The sequence below is a fragment of the Phyllobates terribilis genome, unplaced genomic scaffold (genome assembly GCF_046119375.1).
Source record: "Phyllobates terribilis strain yellow unplaced genomic scaffold, ASM4611937v1 Scaffold_8__6_contigs__length_399053987, whole genome shotgun sequence".
Lineage (NCBI taxonomy): Eukaryota > Metazoa > Chordata > Amphibia > Anura > Dendrobatidae > Phyllobates > Phyllobates terribilis.
Genome location: NW_027362768.1, coordinates 164187813 through 164200971, shown reverse-complemented (window position 1 = coordinate 164200971; position 13159 = coordinate 164187813). Strand labels below are relative to the sequence as shown.

General features: G+C 58.1%; 1 protein-coding gene across 1 annotated transcript; it reads left to right on the top strand.

The window, feature by feature from the left end:
* The first annotated feature begins 748 nt into the window (after nucleotides 1–748).
* Nucleotides 749–5220, top strand: LOC141157709 (uncharacterized). Its single transcript, XM_073645254.1, has 4 exons — nucleotides 749–829; nucleotides 1319–2206; nucleotides 3665–4535; nucleotides 5201–5220. The coding sequence occupies exons 1-4, from the start codon at nucleotides 749–751 to the stop codon at nucleotides 5218–5220; spliced, it is 1860 nt and encodes a 619-aa protein (XP_073501355.1).
* The last annotated feature ends 7939 nt before the right edge of the window (nucleotides 5221–13159 follow it).

The following is a 13159-nucleotide window of genomic DNA, read 5'->3' as shown; positions in this document are numbered from 1 at the left end:
TACTGAGCCTCCAATTCCCTCACAGGCTCCAAGTACCGCCACTGAGTCTCCAACAACCACGGCCACTGAGCCTCCAACTCCCACACAGTCTACAAGTACCGTCACTGAGTCTCCAACAACCACGGCCACTGAGCCTCCATCTCCCACACAAGCTCCAAGTACTGCCACTGAGTCTCTATCAAGCACGGCCACTGAGCCTCGGACACAGGCTCCAAGTACCGCCACTATGTCTCCAACAACCATGGCCACTGAGCCTCCAACTCCCACACAGGCTCCAAGTACCGCCACTGAGTCTCCAACAACCACGGCCACTGAGCCTCCAACTCCAACACAAGCTCCAAGTACTGCCACTGAGTCTCTAACAACCATGGCCACTGCGCCGTCGACTCCGACACAGGCTCCAAGTACCACCACTGAGCCTCAAACAACCATGGCCACTGAGCCTCAAACTGCCACACAGGCTCCAACAGCCACGGCCACTGAGTCGCCAACTCCCACACAGGCTCCAAGTACCACCACTGAGCCTCCAACACCTATGGCCAATGAGCCTCCAACTCCCACACAGGCTCCAACATCCACGGCCACTGAGCCTCCAACTCCCACACAGGCTCCAACAACCACGGCCACTGAGTCTCCAACAACCACGGCCACTAAGCCTCCAACTCCGACACAGGCTCCAACAACCACGGCTACTGAGACTCCAACTCCCACACAGGCTCCAAATACCACCACTGAGTCTCTAACAACCATGGCCTCTGAGCCTCCAACTCCCACACAGGCTCCAACTACCATGGCCACTGAGCCTCCAACTCCCACACAGGCTCCAACAGCCACGGCCACTGAGCCTCCAACTCCCACACAGGCTCCAAGTACCACCACTGAGTCTCCAACAACCACGGCCACTGAGCCTCCAACTCCCACACAGTCTCCAAGTACCGTCACTGAATCTCCAACAACCACGGCCACTGAGCCTCCAACATCCACACAAGCTCCAAGTACTGCCACTGAATCTTTATCAACCACGGCTACTGAGCCTCTGACACAGGCTCCAAGTACCGCCACTGTGTCTCCAACAACGATGGCCACTGAGCCTCGAACTCCCACACAGGCTCAAAGTACCGCCACTGAGTCTCAAACAACCACGGCCACTGAGCCTCCAACTCCCACACAGGCTCCAGGTACCGCCACTGAGTCTCCAACAACCATGGCCACTGAGCCTCCATCTTCCACACAGGCTCCAAGTACCGTTACTGAGTCGCCAACTCCCACACAGGCTCCAAGTACCACCACTGAGCCTCCAACAACCATGGCCACTGAGCCTTCAACTCCCACACAGGCTCCAACAACCACGGCCACTGAGTCTCTAACTCCCACACAGGCCCCAACAACCACAGCCACTGAGCTTCCAACTTCCACACAGGCTCCAACAACCACGGCTACTGAGAGTCCAACTCCCACACAGGCTCCAATTACTGCCACTGAGTCTCTAACAACCACGGCCACTGAGCCTCCAACTCCCACACAGGCTCCAACTACCACAGCCACTGAGCCTCCAACTCCCACACAGGCTCCAACAACCACGGCCACTGAGCCCCCAACTCCCACACAGGCTCCAAGTACCACCACTGAGTCTCCAACAACCACAGCCACTGAGCCTCCAACTCCCACACAGGCTCCAGGTACCACCACTGAGTCTCCAACAACCATGGCCACTGAGCCTCCAACTCCCACACAGGCTCCAAGTACCGCTGCTGAGTCACCAACTCCCACACAGGCTCCAAGTACCACCACTGAGCCTCCAACAACCATGGCCACTGAGCCTCCAACTCCCACACAGGCTCCAACACCCACGGCCACTGAGTCTCCAACTCCCTCACAGGCTCCAACAACCACGGCCACTAAGTCTGCAACAACCACGGCCACTGAGCCTTCAACTCCCACACAGGCTCCAAAAATCACGGCTACTGAGAGACCAACTCCCACACAGGCTCCAAGTACTGCCACTGAGTCTCTAACAACCATGGCCACTGAGCCTCCAACTCCCACACAGGCTCCAAGTGCCGTCACTGAGTCTCCAACAACCACGGCCACTGAGCCTCCAACTCCCACACAGGCTCCAACTACCACGGCCACTGAGCCTCCAACTCCCACACAGGCTCCAACAACCACGGCCACTGAGCCTCCAACGCCCACACAGGCTCCAACAGCCACGGCCACTGAGCCTCCAACTCCCACACAGGCTCCAAGTACCGCCACTTTGTCTCCAACAACCACGGACACTGAGCTTTCAACTCCCACACAGGCTCCAAGTACCGTCACTGAGTCTCCAACAACCACGGCCACTGAGCCTCCAACTCCCACACAAGCTCCAAGTACTGCCACTGAGTCTCTAGCAACCATGGCCACTGAGCCGTCGACTCCGACACAGGCTCCAAGTACCGCCACTGAGCCTGCAACAGCCATGGCCACTGAGCCTCAAACTCCCACACAGGCTCCAACAACCACGGCCACTGAGTCTCCAACTCCCACACAGGCTCCAAGTACCACCACTGAGCCTCCAGCAACCATAGCCACTGAGCCTCCAACTCCCACACAGGCTCCAACATCCACGGCCACTGAGTCTCCAACTCCCACACAGGATCCAACAACCACGGCCACTGAGTCTTCAACAACCACGGCCACTGAGCCTCCGACTCAGGCTCCAACAACTACGGCTACTGAGACTCCAACTCCCACACAGGCACCAAGTACCGCCACTGAGTCTCTAACAACCACGGCCACTGAGCCTCCAACTCCCACCCAGGCTCCAAATACTGCCACTGACTCTCCAACAACCACGGCCACTGAGCCTCCAACTCCCACACAGGCTCCAACTACCACGGCCACTGAGCCTCCAACTCCCACACAGGCTCCCACAACCACGGCCACTGAGCCCCCAACTCCCACACAGGCTCCAACAGCCACGGCCACTGAGCCTCCCCCTCCCACACAGGCTCCAAGTACCACCACTGAGTCTCCAACAACCACGGCCACTGAGCCTCCCACTCCCACACAGTCTCCAAGTACCACGGCCACTGAGCCTCCAACTCCCACACAGGCTCCAACAACCACGGCCACTGAGCCCCCAACTCCCACACAGGCTCCAAGTACTGCCACTGAGTCTCCAGCAACCACGGCCACTGAGCCTCCAACTCCCACACAGGCTCCAGGTACCGCCACTGAGTCTCCATCAACCATGGCCACAAAGCCTCCAACTCCCACACAGGCTCCAAGTACCGCTGCTGAGTCGCCAACTCCCACACAGGCTCCAAGTACCACCACTGAGCCTCCAACAACCATGGCCACTGAGCCTCCAACTCCCACACAGGCTCCAACAACCACGGCCACTGAGTCTCCAAATCCCACACAGGCTCCAACAACCACGGCCACTAAGTTTCCAACAACCATGGCCACTGAGTCTCCAACTCACACACCGGCTCCAACAACCACGGCTCCTGAGAGTCCAACTCCCACACAGGCTCCTAGTACTGGCAATGAGTCTCTAACAACCACGGCCACTGAGCCTCCAACTCCCACACAGGCTCCAACAACCACGGCCACTGAGCCCCAAACTCCCACACAGGCTCCAACAGCCACGGCCACTGAGCCTCCAACACCCACACAGGCTTCAAGTACCGTCACTGAGTCTCCCACAACCGCGGCCACTGAGCCTCCAACTCCTACACAGACTCCAACTACCACGGCCACTGAGACTCCAACTCCCACACAGGCTCCAACAACCACGGCCACTGAGCCCCCAACTCCCACTCAGGCTCCAATAGCCATGGCCACCGAGCCTCCAACTCCCACACCTGGTCCAAGTACCGCCACTGAGTCTCCAACAACCACGGCCACTGAGCCTCCAACTCCCACACAAGCTCCAAGTACTGCCACTGAGTCTCTAACAACCACGGCCACTGAGCCTCCAACTCCCACACAGGCTCCAAGTACCGCTACTGAGTCTCCAACAGCCACGGCCACTGAGTCTCCAACTCCCACACAGGCTCCAACAACCACGGCCACTGAGTCTCCAACAACCACGGCCACTGAGCCTCCAACTCCCACGCAGGCTCCAACAACCACGGCTACTGAGACTCAAACTCCCACACAGGCTCCAAGTACCGCCACTGAGTCTCTAACAACCACGGCCACTGAGCCTCCAACTCCCACACAGGCTCCAAGTACTGCCACTGAGTCTCCAACAACCACGGCCACTGAGCCTCCAACTCCCACACAGGCTCCAACTACCACGGCCACTGAGCCTCCAACTCCCACACAGGCTCCAACAACCATGGCCACTGAACCCCCAACTCCCACACAGGCTCCAACAGCCACGGCCACTGAGCCTCCAAATCCCACACAGGCTCCAAGTACCGCTACTGAGTCTCCAACAACCATGGCCACTGAGCCTCCAACTCCCACACAGTCTACAAGTACCATCACTGAGTCTCCAACAACCATGGCCACTGAGTCTCCGACTCCCACACAAGCTCCAAGTACTACCACTGAGTCTCCAACAACCACGGCCACTGAGCCTCCAACTCCCACACAGGCTCCAGGTACCGACACTGAGTCTCCAACAAGCATGGCCACTGAGCCTCCAACTCCCACACAGGCTCCAACAACCACGGCCACTGAGCCTCCAACTCCCACACAGGCTCCTAGTACTGCCAATGAGTCTCTAACAACCACGGCCACTGAGCCTCCAACTCCCACACAGGCTCCAAGTACCGCCACTGAGTCTCCAAGAACCACGGCCACTGAGCCTCCAAATCCCACACAGGCTCCAACTACCATGGCCACTGAGCCCCCAACTCCCACACAGGCTCCAACAGCCACGGCCACTGAGCCTCTAATTCCCACACAGGCTCCAAGTACCGCTACTGAGTCTCCAACAACCATGGCCACTGAGCCTCCAACTCCCACACAGGCTCCAAGTACCGTCACTGAGTCTCCAACAAACACGGCCACGGAGCCTCCAACTCCCACACAAGCTCCAAGTACTGCCACTGAGTCTCTAACAACCATGGCCACTGAGCCGTCGACTCCGACACAGGCTCCAAGTACCGCCAGTGAGCCTCCAACAACCATGGCCACTGAGCCTCAAACTCCCACACAGGCTCCAACAACCACGGATACTGAGCCTCCAATTCCCTCACAGGCTCCAAGTACCGCCACTGAGTCTCCAACAACCACGGCCACTGAGCCTCCAACTCCCACACAGTCTACAAGTACCGTCACTGAGTCTCCAACAACCACGGCCACTGAGCCTCCAACTCCCACACAAGCTCCAAGTACTGCCACTGAGTCTCTATCAAGCACGGCCACTGAGCCTTGGACACAGGCTCCAAGTACCGCCACTATGTCTCCAACAACCATGGCCACTGAGCCTCCAACTCCCACACAGGCTCCAAGTACCGCCACTGAGTCTCCAACAACCACGGCCACTGAGCCTCCAACTCCAACACAAGCTCCAAGTACTGCCACTGAGTCTCTAACAACCATGGCCACTGTGCCGTCGACTCCGACACAGGCTCCAAGTACCATCACTGAGCCTCAAACAACCATGGCCACTGAGCCTCAAACTGCCACACAGGCTCCAACAGCCACGGCCACTGAGTCGCCAACTCCCACACAGGCTCCAAGTACCACCACTGAGCCTCCAACACCTATGGCCAATGAGCCTCCAACTCCCACACAGGCTCCAACATCCACGGCCACTGAGTCTCCAACTCCCACACAGGCTCCAACAACCACGGCCACTGAGTCTCCAACAACCACGGCCACTGAGCCTCCAACTCCGACACAGGCTCCAACAACCACGGCTACTGAGACTCCAACTCCCACACAGGCTCCAAATACCACCACTGAGTCTCTAACAACCATGGCCTCTGAGCCTCCAACTCCCACACAGGCTCCAACTACCATGGCCACTGAGCCTCCAACTCCCACACAGGCTCCAACAGCCACGGCCACTGAGCCTCCCACTCCCACACAGGCTCCAAGTACCACCACTGAGTCTCCAACAACCACGGCCACTGAGCCTCCAACTCCCACACAGTCTCCAAGTACCGTCACTGAATCTCCAACAACCACGGCCACTGAGCCTCCAACTCCCACACAAGCTCCAAGTACTGCCACTGAATCTTTATCAACCACGGCTACTGAGCCTCTGACACAGGCTCCAAGTACCGCCACTGTGTCTCCAACAACCATGGCCACTGAGCCTCGAACTCCCACACAGGCTCAAAGTACCGCCACTGAGTCTCAAACAACCACGGCCACTGAGCCTCCAACTCCCACACAGGCTCCAGGTACCGCCACTGAGTCTCCAACAACCATGGCCACTGAGCCTCCATCTTCCACACAGGCTCCAAGTACCGTTACTGAGTCGCCAACTCCCACACAGGCTCCAAGTACCACCACTGAGCCTCCAACAACCATGGCCACTGAGCCTTCAACTCCCACACAGGCTCCAACAACCACGGCCACTGAGTCTCTAACTCCCACACAGGCCCCAACAACCACGGCCACTAAGTCTCCAACAACCACAGCCACTGAGCTTCCAACTCCCACACAGGCTCCAACAACCACGGCTATTGAGAGTCCAACTCCCACACAGGCTCCAATTACTGCCACTGAGTCTCTAACAACCACGGCCACTGAGCCTCCAACTCCCACACAGGCTCCAACTACCACAGCCACTGAGCCTCCAACTCCCACACAGGTTCCAACAACCACGGCCACTGAGCCCCCAACTCCCACACAGGCTCCAAGTACCGCCACTGAGTCTCCAACAACCACAGCCACTGAGCCTCCAAATCCCACACAGGCTCCAGGTACCGCCACTGAGTCTCCAACAACCATGGCCACTGAGCCTCCAACTCCCACACAGGCTCCAAGTACCGCTGCTGAGTCACCAACTCCCACACAGGCTCCAAGTACCACCACTGAGCCTCCAACAACCATGGCCACTGAGCCTCCAACTCCCACACAGGCTACAACAACCACGGCCACTGAGTCTCCAACAACCACAGCCACTGAGCCTCCAACTCCCACAGAGGCTCCAACAACCATGGCTACTGAGACTCAAACTCCCACACAGGCTCCAATTACCGCCACTGAGTCTCTAACAACCACGGCCACTGAGCCTCCAACTCCCACACAAGCTCCACGTACTGCCACTGAGTCTCCAACAACCACGGCCACTGAGCCTCCAACTCCCACACAGGCTCCAACTACCACGGCCACTGAGCCTCCAACTCCCACACAGGCTCCAACAACCACTGGCACTGAGCCCCCAACTCCCACACAGGCTCCAACAGCCACGGCCACTGAGCCTCCAACTCCCACACAGTCTCCAAGTACCGCCACTGAGTCTCCAACAACCATGGCCACTGAGCCTCCAACTCCCACACAGTCTCCAAGTCCCGTCACTGAGTCTCCAACAACCACGGCCACTGAGCCTCCAACTCCCACACAAGCTCCAAGTACTGCCACTGAGTCTCTATCAACCACGGCCACTGAGCCTCCGACACAGGCTCCAAGTACTGCCACTGTGTCTCCAACAACCATGGCCACTGAGCCTCCAACTCCCACACAGGCTCCAAGTACCGCCACTGAGTCTCCAACAACCTCGGCCACTGAGCCTCCAGCTCCCACACAGGCTACAACAACCAAGGCCACTGAGCCTCTAACTCCCACACAGGCTCCAAGAAGCGCCACTGAGTCTCCAACAACCATGACCACTGAGCCTCCAACTCCCACCCAGGCTCCAAGTACCGCCACTGAGTCTCAAACAACCACGGCTACTGAGCCTCCAACTCCCACACAGGCTCCAACAACCACTGCCACTGAGTCTCCAACTCCCACACAGGCTCCAACAACCGCTTCCACTGAGTCTCCAACACCCACACAGGCTTCAACAACCATGGCCACTGAGCCTCCAACTCCCACACAGGCTCCAATAACCACGGCCACTGAGCCTCCAACTCCCACAGAGGCTCCAACAACCATGGCCACTGAGCCTCCAACTACCACACAGTCTCCAACTACCACGGCCACTGAGCCCCTAACTCCCACACAGGCTCCAAGTACCGCCACTGAGTCTCCAACAACTATGACCACTGAGCCTCCAACTCCCACACAGGCTCCAAGTACCGCCACTGTGTCTCCAATAACCACGGCCACTGAGCCTCCAACTCCCACACAGGCTCCAACAACCTTGGCCACTGAGCCTCCAACTACCACACAATCTCCAACTATGACGGCCACTGAGCCCCTAACTCCCACACAGGCTCCAACAACGACGGCCACTGAGCCCCCAACTCCCACACAAGCTCCAAGTACCACCACTGAGTCTCCAACAACCATGGCCACTGAGCCTCTATCTCCCACACAGGCTCCACGTACTGCCACTGAGTCTCCAACAACCACGGCCACTGAGCCTCCCACTCCCACACAAGCTCCAATTACCGCCACTGAGTCTCCAACAACCACGGCCACTGGGCCTCCGACTCCAACACAGGCTCCAAGTACCATCACTGAATCTCCAACAACCACGGCCACTGAGCCTCCAACTCCCACACAAGCTCCAAGTACTGCCACTGAATCTTTATCAACCACGGCTATTGAGCCTCTGACACAGGCTCCAAGTACCGCCACTGTGTCTCCAACAACCATGGCCACTGAGCCTCGAACTCCCACACAGGCTCAAAGTACCGCCACTGAGTCTCAAACAACCACGGCCACTGAGCCTCCAACTCCCACACAGGCTCCAGGTACCGCCACTGAGTCTCCAACAACCATGGCCACTGAGCCTCCATCTTCCACACAGGCTCCAAGTACCGCTACTGAGTCGCCAACTCCCACACAGGCTCCAAGTACCACAACTGAGCCTCCAACAACAATGGCCACTGAGCCTTCAACTCCCACACAGGCTCCAACAACCACGGCCACTGAGTCTCTAACTCCCACACAGGCCCCAACAACCACGGCCACTAAGTCTCCAACAACCACAGCCACTGAGCTTCCAACTCCCACACAGGCTCCAACAACCACGGCTACTGAGAGTCCAACTCCCACACAGGCTCCAATTACTGCCACTGAGTCTCTAACAACCACGGCCACTGAGCCTCCAACTCCCACACAGGCTCCAACTACCACAGCCACTGAGCCTCCAACTCCCACACAGGCTCCAACAACCACGGCCACTGAGCCCCCAACTCCCACACAGGCTCCAACAGCCACGGCCACTGAGCCTCCAACTTCCACACAGGCTCCAAGTACCGCCACTGAGTCTCCAACAACCACAGCCACTGAGCCTCCAACTCCCACACAGGCTCCAAGTACTGCCACTGAGTCTCCCACAACCACGGCCACTGAGCCTCCAACTCCCACACAGGCTCCAAGTACTGCCACTGAGTCTCCAACAACCACGGCCACTGAGCCTCCAACTCCCACACAGGCTCCAGGTACCGCCACTGAGTCTCCAACAACCATGGCCACTGAGCCTCCAACTCCCACACAGGTTCCAACAACCACGGCCACTGAGTCTCCAACTCCCACACAGGCTCCAACAACCACGGCCACTGAGTCTCCAACAACCAAAGCCACTGAGCCTCCAACTCCCACACAGGCTCCAACAACCACGGCTACTGAGACTCAAACTCCCACACAGGCTCCAATTACCGCCACTGAGTCTCTAACAACCACGGCCACTGAGCCTCCAACTCCCACACAAGCTCCAAGTACTGCCACTGAGTCTCCAACAACCACGGCCACTGAGCCTCCAACTCCCACACAGGCTCCAACTACTACGGCCACTGAGCCTCCAACTCCCACACAGGCTCCAACAACCACTGGCACTGAGCCACCAACTCCCACACAGGCTCCAACAGTCACGGCCACTGAGCCTCCAAATCCCACACAGTCTCCAAGTACCGCCATTGAGTCTCCAACAACCATGGCCACTGAGCCTCCAACTCCCACACAGTCTCCAAGTACCGTCACTGAGTCACCAACAACCACGGCCACTGAGCCTCCAACTCCCACACAAGCTCCAAGTACTGCCACTGAGTCTCTATCAACCACGGCCACTGAGCCTCCGACACAGTCTCCAAGTACTGCCACTGTGTCTCCAACAACCATGGCCACTGAGCCTCCAACTCCCACACAGGCTCCAAGTACCGCCACTGAGTCTCCAACAACCTCGGCCACTGAGCCTCCAACTCCCACACAGGCTACAACAACCAAGGACACTGAGCCTCTAACTCCCACACAGGCTCCAAGTAGCGCCACTGAGTTTCCAACAACCATGACCACTGAGCCTCCAACTCCCACACAGGCTCCAAGTACTGCCACTGTGTCTCAAACAACCACGGCTACTGAGCCTCCAACTCCCACACAGGCTCCAACAACCACTGCCACTGAGTCTCCAACTCCCACACAGGCTCCAACAACCGCTTCTACTGAGTCTCCAACACCCACACAGGCTTCAACAACCATGGCCACTGAGCCTCCAACTCTCACACAGGCTCCAATAACCACGGCCACTGAGCCTCCAACTCCCACAGAGGCTCCAACAACCATGGCCACTGAGCCTCCAACTACCACACAGTCTCCAACTACCATGGCCACTGAGCCCCTAACTCCCACACAGGCTCCAAGTACCACCACTGAGTCTCCAACAACCATGACCACTGAGCCTCCAACTCCCACACAGGCTCCAAGTACCGCCACTGAGTCTCCAATAACCACGGCCACTGAGCCTCCAACTCCCACACAGGCTCCAACAACCTTGGCCACTGAGCCTCCAACTACCACACAATCTCCAACTACGACGGCCACTGAGCCCCTAACTCCCACACAGGCTCCAACAACGACGGCCACTGAGCCCCCAACTCCCACACAGGCTCCAAGTACCACCACTGAGTCTCCAACAACCATGGCCACTGAGCCTCTATCTCCCACACAGGCTCCACGTACTGCCACTGAGTCTCCAACAACCACGGCCACTGAGCCTCCCACTCCCACACAAGCTCCAATTACTGCCACTGAGTCTCCAACAACCACGGCCACTGGGCCTCCGACTCCAACACAGGCTCCAAGTACCGCCACTGAGTCTCCAACAACCACGGCCACTGAGCCTCCAACTCCCACACAGGCTCCAAGTACCGCCACTGAGTCTCCAACAACCATGACCACTGGGCCTTCAACTCCCACACAGGCTCCAATTACCAGCACTGAGTCTCCAACAACCACGGCCACTGGGCCTACAATTCCCACACAGACTCCAAGTACCGCCACTGAGTCTCCAACAACCACGGCCACTGGGCCTCCAACTCCCACACAGGCTCCAAGTACCGCCACTGAGTCTCCAACAACCTCGGCCACTGAGCCTCCAACTGCCACACAGGCTCCAACAACCACGGCCACTGAGCCTCCAACTCCCACACAGGCTCCAAGTACCGCCAATGAGTCTCCAACAACCACGGCCACTGAGTCTCCAACTCCCACACATGCTCCAAGTACCGCCACTGAGTCTCCAGCAACCACAGCCACTGAGCCTTCAACTTCCACACAGGCTCCAAGTACCGCCACTGAGTCTGCAACAACCAAGACCACTGAGCCTCCAACTCCCACACAGGTTAAAAGTACCGCCACTGAGTTTCCAACAACCACGGCCACTGGGCCTCCAACTCCCACACAGGCTCCAAGTACCGCCCATGAGTCTCCAACAATCACGGCCACTGAGCCTCCAACTCCCACACAGGCTCCAACAACCATGGCCACTGAGCCTCCAACTCCCACACAGGCTCCTAGTACCGCCACTGAGTCTCCAACAACCACGGCCACTGAGCCTCCAACTCCCACACAGGCTCCAACAACCACGGCCACTGAGCCTCCAACTCCCACACAAGCTCCAAGCACTGCCACTGTGTCTCCAACAACCATGACCCCTGAGCCTCCAACTCCCACACAGGCTCCAACAACCACGGCCACTGAGCCTCCAACTCCCACACAGGCTCCAAGTACCGCCACTGAGACTCCAACAAACACGGCCACTGAGCCTCCAACTCCCACACAGGCTCCAAGTACCGCCACTGAGTCTCCAACAACCACGGCCACTGAGCCTCCAACTCCAACCCAGGCTCCAACAACCATGGCCACTGAGCCTCCAACTCCCTCACAGGCTCCAACAACCACGGCCACTGAGCTTCCAACTCCCACACAGGCTCCAAGTACCACCACTGAGTCTCCAACAACCACAGCCACTGAGCCTCCAACTCCCACACAGGCTCCAAGTACTGCCACTGAGTCTCCAACAACCACGGCCACTGAGTCTCCAACTCCCACACAGGCTCCAAGTACCGCCACTGAGTCTCCAACAAGCACGACCACTGAGCCTCCAACTCCCACACAGGTTCCAAGTACCGCCAGTGAGTCTCCAACAACCACTGCCACTGGGCCTCCAACTCCCACTCAGGCTCCAAGTACCGCCACTGAGTCTCCAACAACCACGGCCACTGAGCCTCCAATTCCCACACAGGCTCCAAGTACCGCCACTGAGTCTCCAACAACCATGACCACTGAGCCTCCAACTCCCACACAGGTTCCAAGTTCCGCCACTGAGTCTCCAACAACGACAGCCACTGGGCCTCCAACTCCCACACAGGCTCCAAGTACTGCCACTGAGTCTCCAACAACCACAGCCACTGAGCCTCCAACTCCCACACAGGCTCCAAGTACTGCCACTGAGTCTCCAACAACCACAGCCACTGAGCCTCAAACTCCCACACAGGCTCCAACAACCACGGCCACTGAGCCTCCAACTCCAACACAGGCTCCAAGTACCGCCACTGAGTCTCCAACAACCACGGCCACTGAGCCTCCAACTCCCACACAGGCTCCAAGTACCGCCACTGAGTCTCCAACAACCACGGCCACTGAGCCTCCAACAACCACAGCCACTGAGCCTCCACCTCCCACACAGGCTCCAACAACCACGGCTACTGAGCCTCCAACTCCCACACAGGCTCCAAGTACCACCACTGAGTCTCCAACAACCACGGCCACTGAGCCTCCAACTCCCACACAGGCTCCAATTACCGCCAATGAG